Raw genomic sequence first — 24,893 nt, forward strand, 5'->3', positions numbered from 1 at the left:
TTTCGAGACTCTTCATCAAAAGGCTGGAGAGCAACCATGATCAGTTACATCCCATTTGCCCTTTTCGACAGTGAAATGCAATTCAGAACCTAGTAAAAACAGGATACCTTAAAAAAAAAATTAAACCTCAATTACTTAACCAGAAAGTAAGTGTAATGCTTTTTTATTTACTACTTTTCATCACAAGTTTTTTTTTTTTTTCTTGTTTTTTGTTTTACTGAGTAAAGATGAAACAAACCTAAGGCGATTCTTTGCAGTGACGACTCTGTAAAGACCATGACATCAACCCTCAGGATAAAATGCAAGCAAAACCCCAAGTGGACCCAGCTCATTCAACTCACAAGTACACTTGAGTCTGTTTTTTCCTCAAACAGATAAGGAGCTTTTTATTCAGAACAATTTCCTTAAGACGTTTGAAGGGCAAATGTGCCGTCATACATTTTATCCTGAATAACAATAAAGTGCTGAAGGATAACTACCTGAATCTTTTTTAGTACTTTTCCCTTAATCTTTTCTTGAAAGAGCCCTTTCTGTGGCATTAGCGAAACTGTGTGGAAGGAACCGACAGAACCCGACCCAAAACAAGACAAAACAGAAAACCGTAGGGAAAGAAGAGCGGAGCCAAGCTAACCTTCAGGAAGGGGACGGGAAGCACTGCAACCTTGTGTGTTCAACTAGGGTGACGAAAAACCACGACCAAAGTAATCCATGCAAGTTATTCGGAAAGGTATACCGAAGCTGGAAGGACGGACGGACACTGGCACTGACCTTGGATACTACGGCGGTAAACTGCATACGAAAATACCTTAATTATCCTAGATGCCTAGATCGGGCTTGGCAAGCACCATGCCACTGACATGCTGTAGCTCTTTTTTGTAACTAAAAGTGATCTGCGGTCCGATCGCGGAAGAGTTCAATGTGACTCGTTAAAGCTGCATGATACACTCTGAGGTTAAATTGATGTGAATTCTCTACACCTAATCACATCGTCGGCCCGAGCAGGACAACGCTGGCGGCATGAAAGGTGGGTCACTTTGTCAAGAGTCTTCCTTTTACTGCAGGATATATTAAGACAACAGACCTAAATTCCAACTGGGTTAATGAGTTAGGAGAGATTTGTTTCCCAAATTTAGCACACAATAATTTCAGTGGATTAGAGAGAGAAACCTCAGAAGAAGAAGGAAAAAAAAGAAAAAAACCCCCCAAAAACAAATAAACAGAAAGCCTGAGCCTGTAGCTCTAAAGACTGTCATGCTACAAAGAGTACTACTTTCAGAAAAAGGAACTTTGTAACAAATGTAACAGGTTTTGAGTTGAAGTTGACCAACTGCTGCATAGAAAAATGTGCTAACATACAACAGTCAAGTTTAAGCCGGTGCATAGAGAAGATAAAGCACTTATGGTAATTGCAAATGGTAACAGGTCCATAAAGGGTGTACAACCTAGCATGGGTCCGTAAGGGGGGAAAACGATGGTAAGTAGAAATGGGGAGGAAAAAAAAATCAAGTGGAAAGAGTGAAGAAGCTTGGACAAGAGAAGGAAGAAGCAGGAGGAAAAAAAAAAAAAAAGACCTTCAATTGTATAAAATTCACAAACCAGTAAAGTATAAAGACACCACTGAAGAACAGTGAATTTTGTCCCCAACACCCAACAGCAAACAGAACCAGAACAGGTAAGCCTTTGGCAGACAATTTAAGAAATTCGAGTAGGACATTCCATTTCTCAATAATTCACAAACAATATATTATATGGTGTATTTATATTAAATACTGGGAAACCAATCCTGGAAAGCTGATGCTTCTAATGCTTTAGCCAATGAGAGCACGAGGTGTCAAGCCAAGTGAATGCTGGTGTTCTCACAACAGTGCTCACTTACGAGGCAACTGTCCGCGATCCGTGCTTTCGACAGTGCGCCGAGCCAGGCAGATTATCATCTGTGAAGTGAAACAAAGGTCTCTAGCTTTTCTGGGATATGCCCTTTGTAATATATTCTATGATTCACTATGACGCGAGCAGCAAGACACTGCAGGGTGGTGTGATTGATGGGCTGGATCAAATTTTTCGCGATCTCTTTCTCGTCCAGCAAGTCACTAGCAGTCTGCTTGTGCAAGTTTGTGGCATCGAAGTGTGCACCTGATTTAATAAGGAGATTCATGATGTCGGGATGGTTGTTCAGAGCGGCGATGTGCAGGGGGCTGTTGTCGTCAGAGTCTCTGACGTTCACGTCGGCGCCACACTCGATCAGTATGGCCGTGACCTGCAGAGACGGGAATTTACACACGGGGTAGCGCCCTACGCAGGTCGTGTTCTTGTCCACAGCCAGATGAAGGGGGCTGAAGTTATTCTTCCCCCTCGGATGCAGCTTCAGAAACCTGTAGATAGTCTGCTTTTTGAAGTGGTCCTGTTCTAGAGTACAAGGAACTTTCTCTAGCAAGCAAATCAAGTGCAAAATAATGGACAGAGCCTTATTTAACTGCAACGGGTCAGCTGGACACTGAGTTTGCTTGATAGCTCGCTCTATTTCAAGGACACTTTTGCACAGGATGCCCATAAGATCATCAAACGTAACGGTGGTGCCCAGCAGGCCTTTAGCCCTATCCTGGAGCATAAAGGAGAACAGTTCCGCAAAAGACAGCAAGCTGCTGGCGGTCATGGGACTTAAAGGGTCCAAGTTGTTCTGCTGCATATCCAAAGCATACTTCCAGAGGTTGATGCATCGTTTGAAATTTCCAGAGTCCGCATAGACAGCGCCTCTGTATCTAATGTAATAAGAGGTATCGGGATGAGAGGGACCAAGAATACGTTCTCTGATCAATAGTGCCTGCATTCTCATCTCGTCGGGGTCGGCAATAAGACCTTCTAGCTCTTCCGCACTATTCACCTCCTTGGCATAATCATAAGCCATTATCAGAGTCTGCGGTACCGGTTTGCTGATGATATTAGTCCTGTCGCTGTACCTCATGTTCATGGCCTTTTTCCAGTATTTCAAGGCCCCAAGCAGATCTCTCTTTTTGTCCACAAACGTAGCTCCCAGGAGCTCTAGAGCATTGATCCGTTCTGTCTTGCTGGTCTGTGCGTGGTGAGTCAGAAAATCCACAATATTTGTGTGACCGGTGACACTGGCCGAAAGAAGGGGAGTCATTCCATAACCATCCTTTTCCATCTTGGCACAATACATAAGCAGCATCTTCATGATGTCCAAACTCCCAGACTCTGCGCAATCATGCAATGCAGTATTACCTTAAGGAGAGGAAAGAAAGAGATAACAGATTTTGAGGGAGCAGGAGACAATGGAGTACATATATGTAGCTTAGGAACCTCATGAAAAGCAGGCAGCTCCAGGCTGACCTTAACGGACTTTTTTTTTTAAAGATTTTATTTATTTATTTGACAGAGAGAGAGAGATCACAAGTAGGTAGAGCATCAGGCAGAGAGAGAGGAGGAAGCAGGCTACCCGCTGAGCAGGGAGCCTGATGCGGGGCTCAATCCCAGGACCCTGAGATCATCATCTGAGCCTAAGGCAGAGGCTTAACCCTCTGAGCCACCCAGGGGCCCCTAATCGGACTTAAATTTAAAAACAAATGAGAAAAAAAAAATGATCCACAGCCCCTGGACTAGCGTGACACATTGCAGGGTTTAAATAAATACTTATTAAGTTTGTTGAATAAATGACCAAATTAGGCATGAAAAGATGATCAAAGTCACTAATGAAATTCAACATGAATCCATGTCCTCTTGGGGTTTTTTCAGTAGTGTTTGCAAGTGCATATTCTATGACTAAAAAGTGATGAAATGCAATTAACCAGCTAGTCAGCTTTGCAGACTGTCACGTAACTTTCTGGGTAAGGGTCCACGTTTATAAGTGAGAAATCTAATCTGTAACATCTGAGATTCTCCAGTTTGATTCTAACAGGAGTCAGAAATTGTTTTTTCCATATTTCTGATTGCTAAGTGAACTTCAGCTGCCTTAGTCAAAATTCTCGGTGACAGAGTACTTTTCCTCAGAAAGCTCCCAGGAGAAAAACAAGTCCGGTAAAATGTGAAAAAATATGTGGGTGGTTCAACTGGAAATTTAAAAGGAACCATGTGAAGTGTCCTTTGTAATGGATAATTTCCCACTGTAATTTAATTTTGTAAACATTCTCTGAAGCCATACTAAATGTTCCAATGCCGTCTTGCTCTTCCCACACGTGGATTCAAATGGACAACAGACCCTGGCACATCAGGAAACGCCCGTATGCAACATACCAAGACATTCTGAGCACACGAGTATTTTAGCTGCCAAAGTTTCATGCCAAACATCTTACTACTTATCGTAACAAAAATTATCACATAGACCTTTGGTATCACCCTACGGTGTTTACAGAAAATTTCAGCAGTGAGTCACCAGAGGCTGAGTGCAGCAGAGTTCTCGCAGGCTGGCACTGGTGTCTTTAGAAAGAGCTGCCTACCCGGGGCCAGCCCTCGGTGGACATCAGAGAACTCGTCTGTTCCAAAAACTTGCCCTCCAGGATAAGGGGGAATCACAGTTTGTACAAACAATACAGTTTGTGCTTACTACCTGCTTTCCTCCCAGGGGTATCTCCAGGAAGGGTGCCCACCCTGAGCTCGGCGTCTCCTAATGGGTCTCCCCCAGGGCAGAAAAAGCCTGCAGATTCCTCTAAGCCCCACAGTGCCTTTCCCCTTAGGATCCAGCTCCACGTCCCTATCATACCGTGATTCCCATGACCAGCTGACTCACCTCCAGAGACAGGGAAGGCCTTGGGGGACTAGAAAGTAGCTGAAACCTGCCCACTTCCCATAACAAATCTGTGACTGAAATTTGAAAGAGCCAGTTACTGCACCTTGGGACTTGACTCTCCCCAGGGTCATCCCGTGGAGACTTACACAGCACCTACACAACTACAGCACTACCTGCACACATTTACTCTGACTCAGGATTTCAAAGTTCTATAATGGAATGGTGCTGGACGGAACGTTTTAGCCATGCATCTGTAAGCAAGCACTGTGAGAGCCCAGAGCCTCTCCCTACTAACACTAATGTTCATTTGTTCGAAGTAATTTCAAGTAAACATGGCTATAATGAAATGTGTTTTTAAAGCTCTTTTAAATTAAGAATCCCTTTTCCTCTAAGAGACAATATAAGAGAAACAGGAGGTTTAGAAGGCATTCTTCTCTGTACAATCACATAAAATCAAGAGTAAGAATGCAAGAGAAGCCAGTTTCTTTAAACGACTATAAGCCAGTTTTTTAAAACTACTGTATTAGAATACACCAAACACTGGAAAAAAAAAAAAAAAAGAAATGGTTTCTCTTAAGATAAAAAAAAACCTACAGAATAGTTTCATATCTAGTAATGGCAGAAGTGGTATGACCACCCTCCCCCATAACAACTTAAAAAGCTGAAAATTTTATTTTGAAAAATCTGTTTGACAGCATGTAAAGAGCTAAAAGGAGGACAACATCCGGAAGAAGAAAGAAAATCAGAGAAGTCCAGAACTAAGGGAAGCTTCCTCCAATGGCCTCTTCCGATTCTGGAACCAGTAGCTAAAACACTGAGTGGAGCTTTTGACAGCTAGGCAGGGCCAGAGGAGAAAACTAGAGTCCAGAACCTACTAAGAAGGGAACTTTGAAACCCCCCATATACTTTGAGTTAGAGCTCTGAAGAACTGCACCCTAGTCTTTAAAGACAAATTACAAACCAGCTATTGGAGGAACCAAAACCCAATTTAAGATCATATCAATACTGAACTAAAGAAATTCAGGGGCCACCTGGATTGCTCAGTCATTAAGCGTCTGCCTTTGGCTTGAGCTGTGATTGGGTTGAGCCCCACACCAGGCTCCCTGCTCGGCGGGAGGCCTGCTTCTCCCTCTCTCCACTCCCCCTGCTTGTGTTCTCTCTCTCACTGTTATCCCTCTCTGCTAAATAAATAAATAAATAATCTTAAAAAAATTAAAAAAAAAAGAAATTCAGGATTGCTAGTTGAAAACAGACAAAAGCCAAAAGCAAATACAAATGCTACTTACAGAAAATATTATCTAGACAGTACCTATTTACTAGGGTTCAAATTATTTTTCATATTCTATCTAATGTTTGATACCCAATCAAGGAACCCCAACACAAAACCAAAGGAAGTAAGAGCTGATGGAAAAGCCCAACAGAAGATCCTGATCATACAAGTCATCAGACACAGACTTTAAAACAGTTAATTATGCTGAGCTAAGTAAGAGAGATTAAAAAACAATTCTGAGAATTAGAACACTGGAAACTACAAAAAGGCACAAAATGGATGTTCTAGAACTGAAAACCTCAGTGGGTGGCTTTACAAGCAGATTACGCACAGCTGAACAGAGAATGAGTGGCTGGAAAAATCCGTCAGATGAAAATATACAGAGAGAAGCATGGAGATGACAGGCTGGCAAAGCAGAGACAGTGAGAGACAGAGGGAACGATGTCAGAGGGTTAATACGTGTAAACCAGAATTCTAGAGGAAGAAAATGGGCTCAGAGCAATACATAAAAGATAAAGTCTGAGAATTTTCTGAAGCTGGGAAAGTATTAACATATAAATTTAGTAAGTTTTACAAACACCAAGAAAGAGAAATACAACGAAAATCCCCTCGAGTCACACTCCAGCGGAACAGCTCAGCGCTCAGGCAAAGGGAAAAACTTTACAACCAGAGAACAGGTGGAAGTGACCTACACAAGAGAAACAATTTGGCCAGTGGCAAAGCTGTCACCGGGAACAGGAAGCCAGAGGCCAACAGACTTGAAAGCACTAAAGGAAAATAACTGCCAACTGAGACTTTTATACCCAGAGCAAGAATCAATGTGAATGAAGTACTGTTTCAGGTGAGAACGAAAGAGAAAACCCAAGGTATTTATTACCAGCCGACCTAGTACTGGCAAAAGGATGAGGAGGCACATGGAAGCACAGAGATATCGGCATAAGCATCAACGAGAGGGGTAAATCTGGGAAAAGAAATGACTTCAAAAATTAGCAAGCGTCTCATAGGGCTTGAAATACACAGACAAGTCAAATGCTTGACAGCAAGAGCATCAAGGTAAGGAGGGCAATTGGAATTAAAGTATTCTAAAGATTTTAGCATTGCTTGGACAGAAGGAAACTCAGAAATTTATGTTATTCCTTTGGGGATTCAAAGTAGTACAGTAACCACTCAAATAACAGAGGATATGCATCTCATCACTACATACCCTCTAATACAGAGAAAAAAATGAAATAAGAAAAAATAATTCAAAGGCAGACAAAAAAAAATCAGAGACAAAGAACACAAACCAGGTAGGACAAATAAAAATCAGAAAGTCAGAGATTAAAACCCAAATAGATCAGTAATTACATGAAGTGCAAGCAAACTAAATGCTTCCTTAAAAGACACAAACTGTAAGACTGAAAATAGAAATATGTACAACTGCTTAGAGGAGACAAAACCTTCAACACGGGGATAGAAAAAGGCTGAAGTGAACAAAATAGAAAAAAATTATACCTTATTAGACCCTATGCAGAAGCGAACCATAAATAAGAAAGCTGTCTGATACAAGGAGACATTAAGGCAAAAGGCATGGTTAGAGATATAGGGAAACATTTTACAAGGATATAATAAAATCCAAAACAATATAAAGATACAGTATTTCCAAATTCGTTTTTACCTAAAACACAGGTTTGAATTATGCACAGCAAGAATCAACAGAACTACGAGGAGAATCAGGCAAACCCACCATCACCGGACACTTGAGCACACGTTTCTCAGTAGCAAAGAACAAAACCAATACTGGTAGAGAAGATGTGAAACCATAAACAAACTTAATGTAACCGAGGTATATAAAGGAACCCTGGACTCAACACCTGTGGAATGCCATTTTCTTTCTAGGATATATGAAAGAACAGACACAGGGACCACATTCTGGCCACAAAGTGAGATGCACAGAAACGGCAAAGGACTGATACTACTGATTCTCTTCTAGGTCCACAATGCAAGGTAGAAAACACACGCACCACAACAGCAGCAACAACAAAACACTGGAAAAATCTCCACAGTTTTGAAAATTAAAATACATACTGCTAAATAACCTATGGGTCAAAGAAGAAACCCAATGGAAAAAGAGAAAATATTTGTAACCGGATGAAAATGAAAACCTTAAGTAACAAATCCTGTGTGACATGGCTCAACCTGTGCTTCAACGTGCACCCTAGAGAAGAAGGGCTTTAAAAAGATGGCTCCGGGGGCGCCTGGGTGGCTCAGTGGGTTGAGCCGCTGCCTTCGGCTCAGGTCATGATCTCAGGGTCCTGGGATCGAGTCCCGCATCGGGCTCTCTGCTCAGCGGGGAGCCTGCTTCCCTCTCTCTCTCTCTCTGCCTGCCTCTCCATCTACTTGTGATCTCTGTCTGTCAAATAAATAAATAAAATCTTTAAAAAAAAAAAAAAAAAAAAGATGGCTCCGATTCCATCTCAAGATACTAAAGGAGAAAAACATTAAATTAAACCCAGAGAAAGTTGAAGCAAATCATAAAAGCAAACATAATGGAGAAGAAAAAGGTATCCATACGTTAGCACAGCATTTTTTTCTTTTTTCCTGAGTTACGTATCAGCAGTTGCCCCCTCATTATCTTATATTTGTAACTAGACAAAGCAGAGAAAATACTTCTACAAATAGAAAGCAGGGAAGTTGGCAGTAAAACAGAAACCCTTGTCTCCCAATTGCCAATGCAGTGTACTGTGCATTCCTGGGGTCATATTTTAAATGCTAGTCGTACTAGAATCTGATGAGTAAGTTCTACCTAATAGAAGCCAAACCTCATAATGGAACTCCCCCATCATGTGCCTTTCCAACTCAACTCCTTCCGTGCTTCCTCTAAAGATACAACTGAAAACCTTCAAGATGGCTTTCAAAATTCTACAACACTGCCTCTCAAAGCATTATCCCTGTAAGGCGGGAGGGCAATGAGGAAGAAAGCCAGAGCTTCAGAAAATGTTATGTGAGTAAAGCTTAATCTCAGTTAGTGGGAACCCACACAAGTACACTATCAGAAATGGATTTGAGAAGACTGAGATCTTATTTGCCTACCCTACCTGCCCAGCCTCACGTCTCATCGTGCCCAAAGTGAATGCTGCACTGTGAATCTCTCTAGGAGCTGGCCAACTTTTTCTATGAAGGGTCTGATGGCATTTTAGGAGGCTGTAATGTCCCCACTGTAACCACTCAGCCCAGCCATGGCCAGGAGTATCCTTGGCAATACATCCAATTAATGGAGATGGCCTTGTTAGAACAAAATGTGACTTATGGACACTGAAATAGGGCCTCCAGGGCATCTTCATGTGCCATAAAGTATTCATCTTCATTAATTTTTTTCCCCCAACCATTAAAATACAAAAACATCTTAGCAGTCAGGCAGAACAAGAATAGGGGGTGGGCAGGCTTTGCCTCCTGGGCCCTAGTGGGCCAACACCTTCTCGGAGACATCGTCAATACCTGCCAATCACACAGCTGAGACCCTACTTATACTTCCTGTCACTCCATCCTAAGTGTCCCTCCCAGCACTGGGGACAGGCCTGCTCACTTCCACCTCCACACCTCTGCTCTTCGTTTTTCTGTACTCTTCTTGTTTTCCTGTAATTTTCTTCTTTACCATTTTAACTTCTTGTCCTTCAAGTTTCAACAGCAACTTCCACGGCCTCAAGACACTTCATTGTTTATAGCACACCAACTTGCATTTTGAGGACGCCTAGTGAATAAATGTTGTCACTCATTCTGGTGGTTATTCCTATTACATGAACTATGATGATATTATGTAATACCTTTTAACAGTACAATGTTACTGCCACACACATCAGTTTTCTTACCTAAATTGGTCTTCTAGTCCTAAAGTCCACAGATCCTATATAGTTTGTCCTTTATATCCCAACCAGCCGTTACCACACTATTAAGGCTAAGGCAAGAGTCTTAAATTTTTAATACTTCATTATCACAAAAAGTGATTCAAACTTAGCTTCTGAGAATAAAATAAGTTTAAAAAGCAAAGTCTTAGGAGAGAGATCATAACTACTCTAACAAGCATATGACCATCACACTTTCACACCCTCGAAGCCTGAAAAAAGTTTCTGAATACAAATATAGTGATCTGAAAGGGCACATGCACCTGAATGTTTATAGCAGCAAGATCCACAATAGCCAAACTAGATGCCCATCAACAGATGAATGGATAAAGAAGATGTGTGTGTGTGTATATATATATATATACACACACACACACACACACACACGCACACACACAGTGGAATACTATGCAGCCATCAAAAAACCCCACGAAATCTTGCCATTTGCAACGACGTGGATGAAACTAGAGGATATTATGCTTAGCAAAATAAGTCAATCAGAGAAACACAATTATCATATGATCTCTGATATGAGGAATTTGAGAGGCAAGGCACGGGGTCATGAGGGTAAGGAGGAAAAAATGCAACAAGATGGGATCAGGGAGGGAAACAAACCGTAAGAGACTCTTAATCGCAGGAAAAAATTGAGGGTTGCTGGAGAGAGGGGGAGGAGGGAAAGGGTGGCTGGGTGATGGACACTGAGGAGGGTATGTGCTATGGTGAGTGCTGTGAACTGTGTAAGCCTGATGATTCACAGACCTGTACCCCTGGGGCTAATAATACATTATGTTAATAAAAATAAATAATAAAAAATTTAAAAGTGCTTCTGAATTATAGCCTAGACCTTGACTCCAAAGTTTAGAAAAGAGAAGCTTCAGAAACAAGCGAAAAAACGTTTATGAAAATGAAACGAAAAGTTTAATTTTAAAGCAACTATAACTTTTGTCTCAGGTCCAAGTCTCTCTATAGAGATGTTTTGATAAAGTTAAAGTCAGTCCACAGACGACTGTCACCTGCTTTTCTCCCACATCTTGGTCATTTTCTCCTGTTAAGTGACAAGTACGTAGTCTCCATGAACTTCACAGATACTATGTCATCATTCTTAATGGCTTTATAGAAGTTCAAGTAAGGAGGCATGGCCAAGTTCACACGAACACTCCCCTGGCCAATGGACATCTGCGCTGCTTCAAAATTTTCACTACTAAAATGAATGCTTAAAAACCTTTAACGACAGGTAACAGGTGATTGCCAGGGGGTGGATTCTGGAAAAGGGGCTGACTGCAAAGAGGCATGAAGGAACTTTCTGCTCCATCTTTGTTGCACTGGTGGATAAACTACAGTGTATGTTTATCAAAACTTACACAACTATATACTAAAAAGGATGGATTTTATTGTGTATAAATTATACTTCAGGGGCGCCTGGGTGGCTCCGCAGGTTAAATCCTCTGCCTTCAGCTCAGGTCATGATCCCAGGGTCCTGGGATCGAGGTATCCGGCTCTCTCTGCTCAGCAGGGAGCCTGCTTCTCGCTCTCTCTCTGCCTACTTGTGATCTCTGTCAAATAAATAAATAAAATCTTTAAAAAGAAAATTATACTTCAATAACTAAATGACAAAAAAATTAATGCCTAATTTAGAACAAAATCACAAGTGTATGACAGCATAAGATACATCTCCAAATCATTCCAAAGGAATCAGGCAATCTGTTAAAAAATCCACTTTTACAGTATTCTTTCTGGCACTAGAGTTAATTTTGAATTTTAATTTACATTACTTCTGTACCTAGGTATATAGGACATTTTTCCATGTCTGTTCACAAACTTTTTTTTTTTTTTTTTTTTATGACAAGTCTATTTACGTTCCAGTTTCTGGAGTTATTAGTCTGAGTTTCATCAGTTATCTGCTATATTTGCTCTATTAACTATTTCACTCAAGAGGGATATGCTTTCAGGAGGAAATGCGAGTTCTCGTGAAAAAATGTAAAAAGATGAATTTAAAAATCAAGTTACTATGTTCTTGTGACCAGTCTGTGCTAAGTTACATGCCAAAGACCAATAAAATCATATTTAGTTTTGCTAGGTAACATCAGTGATTTAGACTTTTGGTGCATAATATCATATGTCAAATACTACTGAATATTCAACTCGAGCATTTTTCCTCAGTTATGTGCCTCTATGTTTCCACAATATAATGGAAGATTCAGTAGCTCTACCTCATAATGTCTTAATTTTGTATCCTCAGAGTTAGAAAGATAATTAAAAACAGAACTCATAAAGTTCAAAAATAAATACTACCAGGCATCTTAGATGAAATTAAGGATATTTAGCACTGAAATTTAATTAATCCCTTAAAGAAAAAAAGAAAGAAAATAAACACTATCTTATACAACTCTCAGCATCTGACTCAGAACATGTTCATTTGGAGAAAAAATAAAATTTCTGACACTGAATTCATTATGGAAAATTCTCATGATTTCTCAAAAGACATGCTTGTTAAATGGACATGTCTTAAAAAACCAAGCTAATGGTCCATGAAGTGTTAATTCCGTTAAAGTACTTACACAGAAAGTTAAAATAGTAAGATCTAAATATACTAATTTTCAACTACATAACTTAACCTTGAAATAGTGCTAAGAAAATATGGAAGAATAAAAAGTAGCCATATTCACGGAGATGGTTCTGGGATGGATACTAAGGGAAGGAAATGACACCAGTGCTCATGGTTACCAGAGGGAGGTGGGTGGGGGATGGGGAAACAGGTGACAGGGATTCAGGCATGCACTTGTGATGAGCACCAGGTGATGGATGAAAGTGTTGAATCACTGCATTATACATCCAAAACTAATATTATACTGTATGTTTATACTGGAATTAAAATACTTAGTAAAACAACAAACCAACAAAAAACATGGTAGTATTTCTCAAGAAGACCCATCTGAAAGCGCCAATCTCAGTTGCTGTTAATTCTAAAGAGACTTGTCATCTTTTGACAGCAGCCACATAAGAGACAGGGATTCATGTAGGTGCCTAACAAAGGGATCAAGATTTTCCTAAAATAAGTAATCCAAAAACACACCAGTATTTTGAGTAATAACTAGTTGGAGCCCTAAGAGTTCCATTGCTCCAAACCAAATGTTTGGGTTTGACTAAACAGTAAGTAAATGATTGTTTGCATAACATTGTTACCAATCGACTAACTGCTTAAATCATATGAGAACGTCAACACATAATTTATAAATATCTCAATTTGGGTAAGATTACTTAGATACTCCAGGATCAGAATTAAGTCAGTTTCTAAACCTCTCCCAATTTCTATTTTTAATGATACAAAAATGTTCTCGCAAGGGCTGTAAAATGTTTTACAAATACAAAATGTCTATTATAATTTAAACTGCTTTTTCTAGAAATATCAATTCAACAGATTCAGCTACCTCGTAAAGTCCTCACACAGTTTGAGTTTTGTGTGTGTGTGTTTTAGTTAAATACAGTTGTGCTTCTCAAACTTTAATGTACACAATCACCTGAGGATCACAGTAAAATGTGGATTCTGACTCAGCCGATCTATGGTGGGTCCAAGGGACGCCTGTGCTGCTGGTCTTTGTTACTTGGAGCACTAAGGAAATAGATGAGGAATATCTAACAGCTATATTATGTAATACGATAATAAGGTTAAAAGAAAGGTTAGGTCACAGCCTGTTTTACACCACACAGAAAATGAAACTTCACCATTCCTCTTTATGCTAAATGAGAACATCAGATGCCAGAGCATGAAAAGGGTGTGCTGTACAACTAGATTCCACAGTCTGACCCACAGAAACGTTCCTGTCTAGGTAGTAAAGGGTAGCAGTAAACCCTGCAGTGTTTTCTTAACGATTTTATAAATGAGCTACAGTTGCATATTTCAAAAAAATCATCTTGTAAAATAAAATCCAAGTTGTTGTAACCAATACCTTCAAAAGAGCAGGGAAAAAAACCAATGTAAACTGGTGCAACCACTGGGGAAAACAGTACGGAGGTTCCTCAGAAAGTTAAAAATAGAAATACCACACAACCCAGTAATTCCACTTCTGAGTATCTCTACCCAAAGAAAACAAAAACACTACTTCGAAAAGATACATGCACCCCTATGTTTATGGCAGCATTATTTGCAACAGACAACAAAGGGAAACAACCTAATTGTCTGCTGACAGATGAAGAGATAAAGAAAATGTGGTGTATATATATACAATGGATTAATATTCAAATATAAAAAGAATGAAATCTTGCCATTTGAGACAAATGGGTGGGCCATAAGGTATCTGATAAGTGAAATAAGTCAGTCAAGCAAAAAACAAATATATGGTTTCGCCTGTATGTGCAATCTAAAAAAAAAAAAAAAAAATGAACAAACAAATCAAAACAGAAACTCGTAAATACAGAGAACTGGTGGTTTCCAGAGGGAGGGTGTGAGGGAGGATGGGTGAAATAGGCAAGGGGGATTAATAAGTAAAAACTTCCAGCTATAAGATAAATCATGAGGATGAAAAGTACAGCAGTACAGCATAGGGAATATAGCCAATAATTCTGTAATAACATGGTATGGTGACAGATGGTAACTACACTCATTATGGTGAACACTGCATATGTTTAACTCAAATTACTATGTTGTATACCTGAAACTAATACAATATTGTATGTCAACTATACTTTGATAAAAAGGAAGGAAGGAAAAGAAATGGGAGAAACATTTCATAATTATGTCAGGTTTTACCAAAAAAATTAAGTTGGTGACCAGTACTCATTTCACTCATTCCTCTTCTTTTGTATATCTGACACTCTTTCTGTTACTCTTAACTTCCCTCGTTTTCTTAAAAAAATTATATTTACTTAAAAAAAAAGAAAGTGAAAAAACAATCTACGGAATGGGAGAAAATCTCTACCAATCATGTATCTGATAAAGGACTTGTAGTCAGAATATATAAATTACTCCTACAATTCAGTAATAAAACAATAACCCAATTTTAAAGATTTTATTTTTATTTATTTGACAGACAGAGATCACAAGGAGGCAGAGAGGCAGGCAGAGAGAGAGGGGGAAGGCAGGCTCCCTGCTGAGCAGAGAGCCCAATGCGAGGCTTGATCCCAGGACCCTGAGATCATGACCTGAGCTGAAGGCAGAGGCTTTAACCCACTGAGCCACCCAGGCGCCCCAGTAACCCAATTTTAAAGCATGCAAACAACAAGAAGACACTTCTCCAGGGAAGATAAACAAATGGCTAATAAACACATGAAGAGATGCTGAACATCAGAACCCTGAAGAAATACAAACCAAAACCACAATGATACCACTTCACACCCACTAAGACGGCTACTCCCAGAGAAGAGTAATAACCCATGTTTGTGAGGGTGTGGAAAAACTGGGACTCTGGTCACACTGTTGACAGGAATGTGAAATGGCACCGCCGAGCTGTTCCTTAGCAGGCTACACAGAAAACTGCCATGTGACCCAGCAATTCCACTCCTCCACGTACGCCCAAAAGAAATGAAAACTTACAACCGCCCAAGAACTTGCACATGAATATTTTTATCAGCCTTATTCCCAAGAGCCAAAAAGTAGAACCAATCCAAATGCCTGTTAACTGATAAATGTGGTCTATCTACACGAGAGCTTATACAATAAAAAGACTAAAGCAATAAAAAGAAATCAAGTACTGACGCGTGCTATAAAATGGGTGAGCTCCAAGAACATCACACTAAGAGAAAGAAGCACACCACGAACCACATACTATGCTTCCATTTACACGAAATGTCCATCACAGGCAAATGCAGAGGGACAGAAAGATTAGTGGTTGCCTGAGGTTACTTCAGTTGCAGTGGGGGAGGCGGGGAAATGAGAGTATATATTACTGGATATGGGTTTTGTGGGAGGGGGTGATAAAAAGGTGGCTGAGGCGACGGCCACACAACCCTGTGAATACACACTGATTTGAACACTTTAACGGGTGAAGGGTATGTGAATTGTGTCTCAAAGCTGTTTTAAAATCAAGGTACCTGTGTTTCTGGTAAAAGTGCAAGTTTTGACCTTTAGAAGCAACCACTAAAGGTTGCTGTAACAGACTTGCTGGAAATGCATAGAAAGAATTCTCACCTCTCCTCTTTAGCCTACTGTGCTTGCCATCCATTCTTCTTCAACTCTAGCTGGGACTTCTAAGAGGCCACTTCTAAAGACGGGGAGGGGCCTGCGATTCAACTGCGGAACAATGCTGATCCCAAGCATTTTACTTCTGGAATAACTAAATGGTTCGTGTTAAGGGAAGAAGTGAGAAGGGGTAGAGAGAAACACTTCAAGATATGCAAGGAGCACTAGAAGGCTCCTCCACTTAGGATGTATTTTAACACCAGAGACACTCAAGGACAGGAGTTCCAAAAAAAAGGAATCAGAACAGAATCAAATACGAACTGTGCCACGGTTACCATGTGCCTTCCCTTCATTCATTCTCTGTGTGAGGCAGTGAGCTGGGAGCATATGGCAATTTAACAACTGAGGCCCTTGACGCTCATAACAAAGTTAAACGCTAAAAACATCTGCATCCAGAGGTACCAGAGGTAAGCTGAATTCTTATGACTCAGGGAAATCAGAAAGCGCCTGGGAGATGGGTCTTGACATCTAGTGGAATTTTAAGGCCAAGAGGAACTGAATTAAGGGATCAGGACTACAGCAGCCAATATATAGTGTAACTGGGTGAAAATTACAAAATGTCAAAGCATCAACATTGTAATTCAGACTTCATTAAAACTCCCTTTCTGGCCATTCTTCCCCAAGCGTGGGGGACAAAGGCAAGACAGACGTTTCTGGCAGAGTTGCCTTCATGTGACTTCTTTACCTGGGCCTTTCCTCACCTCCAGCTTCCATCACGTACATTCCTAATGTCTCAATAGCATTAGCCAAGGGCTTCCTGAACTGACTTTTACTGAACTGTGTTTTAAGAAACAACTGTAATCTACGAAAATCTGATAAAGATGAACTCGGTGAGGGAACCACTTGTCCCCAATGGTGAGTGAAACACACTTCATGCAGTTGAAAGGACAGGAGGGCTCAGGGACTACTTATTTTCTCTAACTCCAGCTCAATTGTGAGGATTCACAGCTCCAAATCCAATCTCCAGGCCTAGTGGGACATGGAGGGTAATTCCCTACTGCACCCAGTCTACACACCTTCTATTCTACCCTGGGGACATGGAGAAGTGTGGCAGGGATACAGAAAAGATGAACGTGCACACCTTGGAGGGGCAACCTGATGTGGCAGGATGAAAATGTCAATGACTTCAACCAGTAAGTCATTTAAACATTATTATCAAAACAAAACACACACAGGCCCCAGAAGAGAAGAAGTTTTAAGGCCGTCTCTCTAATTGTTCTCTGAAAGTAACTGTGTGGAGGCTGACCAGCAGCGGAGAACACTGGAAAGTCAAGAAAGAATGGACAACTTGCCTCCAACACACACAGAGTCCTCAAGTATAGTGAAGCCTACTAATGGGACAAAGGTCATTTTCTTTGTCCCTAATCTTAACACCAACCGTTCTTAATTTAGAGGGGAGATTTTTCTTACCTGAGATTCCTCTGCACTTACAGTGCCTTAAAAAAGTAGTAATAGGATTTCTTTTCACATTTTCTTGACTGAAATACAACCATACTCTAAAATCCCTAAACTATGGGAGACAACTAATATAACATGCCTGCGGTTTGCTTTAAATGACTGCAGAAAACAAAAGGAGAGGAGAGAGAAATGTATTTTTTAGATATGTTTAAAATTTTTAGAAACAAAGTTTTAAAAAACTTTGGCAAATGCGGGTAACTACTGAAGCAAGGTGGTAAGTTCATAGTGGTTCCAGTCATATTCTTCTCTCCACTTATGCAGAAATTAGAAAATTTCTGTAATAAAAAGGCAAATAAACTGCCTGACCTAGCTCTCTCTCAAACCCTTTTAAAGCCAGCTCTACTTATGGGCCTACATGAATTCTCCCATTTCTGAAGACTAGTAATGCTCATTTTTCACGATTACGGCTTTAACTTCTTACTTCACGTCTGCATGTACGGATTTTATTTCTGTAGTGAAAGAAGAACAAAACAGTCCTTGCCCTCAAGGAGCTTATAATCCTTTCCCTCTTAATAAATCCAACCTACTTCATTCAACAAACTCATTTACCAAAAACCCACTATGGCCGGCCACTCTAACACATGGATACAAACACCAGGTCTCTAGCCTTAAAGAGTTCACAATGTAATAGAATTAGAATGCAGTTAAAAGGAAAGAAGAAAGGGAGGAAGGAGGAAAGAAAAGAAAGATCCCAGTTATTTCTCAGCTGAAAACTTCACTAGCTTACCCCAGCATAAAGAATCAAACTTCTTTACCTAGAAGTCAATGTCCTTCATAATCTAGCCCTGAGTGCCGTTGGGTCCAAATATGCCGACTTTTCCACTTCCTGGCCCTCCATGCATCTTTCTCAATGTGCCTTTCCTTAGGCCATTTCCTAAGCCTTTAAAACTGTATCCAGTGCATTCTACAGGTCTGAACCCTGACAATCCTTTCAAGGCCCAGTTCAACGTCCCCATAAAGATCACACCCCTAAAATCCATCCCGCACAGGTTCACATTCTTCCTTCAGCAGTTAACAAACGCGACGTCCTGTACCTTCTCACAGCCTCCAATGTTCACCACAGTGTCCTGCCTACAGAAAATGCACAGTGATTGTCTTATTACTAATACCCTAATTACCTCTGGATATTTAAAAAGATGAACCCATGCAGGAGGGTAGCCTGTTCTCGGAGGGCCAGTCTTCCCAACCCAAGCCAGAGCAGCTCTTCTGCTGGTCTCTGGTACTCAAATCACTTTCAGCTGCTCAATTCCCAACAGAATCTGGGTGCAAAAACAGAACTGAAGGGCTGAAGTCTCTTACCACGGATCCTATTCTGAATCCACCACCAACAAAAACGAAACAACAAACTAAGCGGAACATGACAGTAACCATGATGTGGTGAAATCAATGTGGAAGCTCTGAGATGAGCTTGCTGAATCACTTCTCATTTGGCATCTATGTTTTTTGTTGTTTTTTTTTTTTTAAAGATTTTATTTATTAATTTGACAGAGAGAGGTCACAAGTAGGCAGAGAGGCAGGAGGGGGCGGGGGGCAGCAGGCTCCCCGCTGAGCAGGGAGCCCAATGTGGGGCTTGATCCCTGGACCCTGGGATCATGACCTGAGCCGAAGGCAAAGGCTTTAACCCACGGAGCCACCCAGGCGCCCCTGGGGTCTACGGTTTTAAACAGCAACCCCACTCTCCTGTTTCACAAATCAACCACTGTACTCAACTGGAGAAGTACTGGTAAACATCTCCAAGGTTTTCTCCTCTTTGTGAATGCCAGGGGAAAAGAGTGAGTGCAGAGTCCCCTCAAGTACTGGGATGGTTGGGGATAAGGTAATTCCAAAAATCAAACACAAGGAAGCACTGGGGCCACGCTCTGCATACTGTGGCGCAAGGACCTGAGGAGGAGCCTGTCTCTGCGACGAAGCTGTGAGCTGGAGAGTGAGGAAACAAGGACTGGTTATGTGGTCTTACTCAGCTCTATCCTCAATCTAACAGCCTGGTACGCTGAGGGACTCAGGAAGTGCTCCCTCAATTAGGGAATGAATTCCACCTTTGGTTAAAACCTGTTCGAAATGCCAACAGCCTGTTAAAAAGTCATGAAGGGAAAAAAGGTTAAATAGTATATTCAAATGCCAACTGCCTGTTAAAAAGTAATGGAATGTAGAAGTCACGTGCATTTGGTATTTAAGCAGACCAAGCAAAATCTACTGGGGTTTTCCTTCTTCACAACCATTTCCAACAGGTGACATGTACCATTTCCTAAGAAACAGTTCCATTTCATCCCTCATCTCATCACTCTTTTCTAATTCTTGGATAGAGTGAAAATGTGTGTGGCGGGGGCGGCGGGGGGGAATATTCCTTTCCTGCTGCCCTATCAGATCAATCCTTCGCCAGTGTTCCTGCCTCAGTTTTAACCGGTTCCTGCTGTTTTATTACACATTAACCTATAAAAAAAAAATCTAGAGTCGGTGAGAGAGTGATTATCAAAGAATGGAAGCTTTGGGATCAGAGTGAGGGTGGGTGCATATACATCCTAATCTGCCTCCAATTTAATTAAGAGTCACTGGTGAAATTAAAAGGGACCATAACAGGTAAAAGCACTGCACACAAAATTATATATATATATGTGTGTGTGTAAATGTATATATGTATGTATGTACACACACACACATATATCATATATCTGTATGTCCATAAAATTGAGACTATCTGAAAATAATTTTTGAAAACTGTTTTCTCATGTTATGTGTAATTTTTTCGAAAGACACAAGTACTAGACACTGATGGGGCTGGGGGAGGCGGGTGGAACGACTCTAGAATTAGATCATTTGACCACATCCTCACATACAAGGCTGTATGAGGATGGTGATGAAAGGAACATTCGTCCAAAAAAGCAAAGGTAATCAATCTAGTTAGAAACCATTCAGTTCATTAGGGGGAAAGAGGAGGAGGAAAGGGAAGTAGTACTACTGTTCAGGGAAACAGTACCACTAGTTAGCTCTCCAATGACCCAAGAGTTTTTAAAACAACTTCACCTAAATATGTAAGCTCAACAATCTGTATGTTATTAGGCTAATGAATGAAAAGCCCAAAACAAAGGAACAAAATATCCAACATGCCTCAACAAACGGCCGTACCTTTTAATGCTTTCTCTACTAGTTACGATTTCAAAGCATTCCTCTTAGTTAACATGGTCATGTAAACAGTAACTGTTCTCGTAAGACTAGCATTCTTTAAAGGAATGAATGTTTAAAACAAACAAAAATGTCACGCTGTACTCTAAGCCAACAACCCACCTCAAAGAGATGATCAGGAACAAATGAAAAAATGTCTAAGAAGGAATGTCTACGGAAACACGTTGTCTGCTACTGAAAAAACAGAAGCAACAAAGAACTCCATTGGGAGAGTATGCGGCTACTGAAATTGGGGGCCAAAATTAATGCCATTAAAGACATTACTGATTAAGCTAAAAAAAAAAAAGATTATAGAAGAGCATATAAAATAAAACACATACATGTATCAGTTACCTCTAAGTGGCATTTGGTGAGATTTTTTAATGTTTTCTCCAAAAAAAAAAAAAAAATTTTTTTACAGAAAATCACAATGAGCCGACATCATTTTACATCAAAACTTTAAAAGAAAAAAAAAAAAAGATTCTACTAATTTGAGTAAATTCTGTCCAATAACTATGTCCTTTCCCATAATGGTGTACTTTAGCCTCTCCGAAAGGCAATCAGACACCATCACGACAACGCACTCTTTGAGTCAGCAATCCCATTTATCAGTATCTACCCTACAGCTCTTCTCACCCAAGTGTGCGAAGACACACTTGTGTTCAAGAATATTTACAGAAGCACGGCTTACACTGGATATGCCCTAACTGTCCATCAACAGGGCCTAGATAAATTATGTAGATTCATACAATGAAATACCGTGCAGCCGCTGAACAGAATGAGGCAGCTCTGTGTGCTGGAGTTCAATGCCATCCAAGATAATCTAAGGTTTAAAAAAAAAACAACAACAACACAACTGAAACTGCATGTATCAACTAACAGAAGGGAAAGGGGGAAGAAAAAGACAAGTTTCTGCACAGACCATCTCCAGGACACACAAAACCCCATAAGCAGGGCTTATAAAGAGTGGCTGCCAGTGGGTTGGAGGTCTAGAAGTCAGAGGTGGTAAGATTTGTCATTGGGAACACCATCAATCAATTTATATTGTTTGAGTTTTGTTTTTTTTTACCATATAGGTAGGCTACTTTTTAAGTTGGTTTTTTTTTTAAAGATTTTATTTATTTATTTGACAGAGAGAGATCACAAGTAGACGAAGAGGCAGGCAGAGAGAGAGAGAGAGAGAGAGAGAGAGAAGCAGGCTCCCTGCTGAGCAGAGAGCCAGATGCGGGACTGGATCCCAGGGACCTGAGATCATGACCTGAGCCAAAGGCAGCAGCTTAACCCACTGAGCCACCCAGGCGCCCCTACTTTTTAAGTTTTAAGGGATTTCTTTTTTTTAATGGGGCAGTGAATTACTTTGCTGTTGTATAAATAAATACGCTGAAGGGAAAAAAAAAAAAGATTTCCAAGTATCAAAACAGGCAATCAAAACACCTGTTTTTAAAAGTTTCAAAAAAAACCTCTCAACTATCATTTTGCTGCTTTAGGCTTATTACAATCCCTGAAAATTACACACAACTGTAAACCTGAGCTCTTCTTTTGGACAGAGGTGTTTACACTGTTGCTAGCCAACAAATCCACTTCTGTCTAACCTAGCGCTTGTCTGGCTCTCAGGATTGTAGCAGTTTTTAAAATCTCTTTTCTCTCCTGCTATATTTAATACATGTTCTAATGTGAAAGGATTTTCTATTGGCCACACAATAAATAGAGAATAAGGGAACGGATTTTCTCCTTTTCCACTGGTATTAATCCTTTCAGGTCAGTGTGGCCTGGCCTTCCCCGAAAGAATAACAAACGCAAATGCCTAGCTAAGACACATAAGACAATGACTCACTAAATATAGTAGTTTCTACTCCACCGGTGTTCTTAGGGGAAAAAAAAAAAAATCAAAGCTAAGAAAATACATTACACTGAAGTATATTCTCAAGTGGATTCAGTGCAAGCCTAAGGGCTCCGATCAACTGCCACTAACATGCCCTGTAACTCTGGGGAGCCCAGGAATTGGAAGGGCCTCCAAATCAGAGACAGAAAATGCTCCTTAACATCGTGACCGAGGTTCTTGTACCGCACTTGCGCAAAGAATTCTCAAACACGGGAGAAACGACCAACAAGGTTTGCTGGAAGGGACACCTCATCAAAACAGGTCTGTCAATGCTGGCTGACTCAGCAGCTGCTGTTTATAGTTAGGGACCAGACTTCCTGAAAATAATGGTAAACACTTAGAAAGCCAAAACGAAGAAGTTGGACTCACCTTTCACACTTTTTCTATTAACATCTGCCCCCTTTTCAAGCAAATACTGAGCAATCTCTTTGTGTCCTTTGTAGCACGAAATCATCAAGCACGTATGCCCGTGTCGGTTGGACACCTCCAAGTCGGCTTTGTGTTCCACGAGGTACTTCACGATTTCCAGATGGCCATCGAAACAGGCAGCTCGAAGAGGAGTGGAATTGGTTAAAGTTGTGTTGTTGACAGACGCTCCATGGTTTAACAGGGACTGCACCACCTTCAGATGTCCTGCTGCAGAAGCAGCCCACAGCGGGGGAGCCCCCTCGATGGTTTCGCCATCAAAATTGACGGAGCCCCCCACTTCTATGGAGGCACTGCACTGTTCGAGGAGGAACTCCACCATGTCAAGGTGCCCATACCTGGCGGCCATCAGGAGTGGTGTGGCTCCGTTTGTTTTTTCCGAGATCAAGGAGGAAACCTCCTCTTTGGATTTGCTGGCCAACAACTTGGTGAGAAGCCGCAGTTTGCCATCCCGAGCTGCGTTAAACACTGCTGTCTTTAGATCCATTTATGTCCAGTGGAAAGGCTGCGCTTTCTTTATCCCTCAAAGCAAAGCTCTGGCTTAACTCTTATAGACACAGGCAAGAGTGACAGGAACCAAAGTTCAACGTCAACCGCTGCACCCCAAACGGATATAAAACCACGGAGAGTCTGTCGCCTTACTGCCTTCCGACATCTGACCACCAGAGCACCAAACTAGAAAAAGGAAAAGGAAGAGGAAAAGTAGCAGTTTCGAATTTTCCAGAGGTGAAGGCAAAAACACTGGGTTTTCTTAATTCTTACTCACAGGTGGCAAGGGTTGGGGGGGGCGGGTGGCGTACTTTAGGGACGACTCAAGCCACCCAAACACGGTGGGAAAGAACACAAAAAGGTGCACACCGACCCCAATGTTCCGCGGGCAGGCAGTTTCTCTTCTATATGCGGTAAATTGAACACTCCAAGCAACCGGTTTTCTCGCCTCCTAAGCAGCCAAGCTTTGTTCTAGTTTTTGCTTTGCACACGCCCAGGGAGAGTACAACCGAAAGAGGCAAGAGCCGCGGGTTCAGCAGTGTTTCTCTCTCTCACATCTGCAGAGGAGAGCGAGCCAAGGGCGCCAGGCTCGAGGCCTCGCGGTGGCCAGAATGGGTTTCGCGAAGGAACAAAAAGGTCGGACACAACAAACCGCGGCCAGCCAGCGCCAGAGCCCTCGCACTAAAGGTTCTCTTTCCTTACAAACTACTCGAGGCTCTCAGGAAATCCGGCCGCCTTCTAGAGAACTTCGCCCGCCCCATTTCGATCCGTCCCCGCACCCCCCGCCAGGGATCGCAGGTTCCCCAGACCTCCGTGAGCCCCCCATAACCTTCACCGCCACCTTCTCCAGACCCGGGTAGCTCCTCCCCGTCCTCCCCGAGCGACCACGACCCCTGCCCGGCCGGCCGCCGAGCCCGGGGCCTCCAGCCCGCCGCCCGCCTTCCGCGGCCCGGGGACGCCCTCCTTCCCCTTCCCGCCCGGGCCTCCCCGCGGGAGCCCCAGGCCGCAGCCACTACCTGCCCGGGAGCTGGTCCTCTCCGCCGCCGCCGGCCGCTGGGGCTCGGGCCGCCCCCTTAAATGGAAACCGTTGTCCGCGCCGCCGCCCGGGCCGGCCTGCTCCGCCTGCAGCCGCACAGCTCCTCCATGCCCCGCGCCCCACAGGAATGAATCCGGCCGCGCCGTTCGCCCCGCCCCGCCACGCCGAGCCGCCTCCCGCCCTCCCCGTCCGCGCGGGCTACAGCAGCTGCAGCGGATGCCGCGGCGGATGGTGTAATGGGCTGCGGGCCGGGGGCCGGGCAAGCCTGAGCGAGGTTTCACATCACTGACGCGGCAGCCGCGCCATTGGGCCGGGGGAGGGCGGCGGCCGCCGCGAGCAACCGCGTAGGGGCGGGGCGGGGAGGCCAGCGGGGCGG

The 24,893-nt window shown here is 42.1% G+C and overlaps 1 protein-coding gene across 1 annotated transcript; it reads right to left on the reverse strand.

Annotated features, from left to right (window-relative positions):
• Positions 1–1,673: 1,673 nt before the first annotated feature.
• Positions 1,674–24,838, reverse strand: FEM1C (fem-1 homolog C). The gene is made up of 3 exons (XM_032842288.1): positions 24,498–24,838; positions 22,936–23,667; positions 1,674–3,240 (listed from the first exon to the last, which is right to left on the reverse strand). Exons 2-3 carry the CDS (start codon positions 23,477–23,479, stop codon positions 1,931–1,933), a joined length of 1,854 nt encoding a protein of 617 aa, XP_032698179.1. The 5' UTR covers positions 23,480–23,667; positions 24,498–24,838; the 3' UTR covers positions 1,674–1,930.
• Positions 24,839–24,893: the final 55 nt, after the last annotated feature.

Source organism: Lontra canadensis, unplaced genomic scaffold (assembly GCF_010015895.1).
Source record: "Lontra canadensis isolate GAN:19392208 unplaced genomic scaffold, GSC_riverotter_1.0 scaffold126, whole genome shotgun sequence".
In the NCBI taxonomy this organism is placed as follows: Eukaryota; Metazoa; Chordata; class Mammalia; order Carnivora; family Mustelidae; genus Lontra; species Lontra canadensis.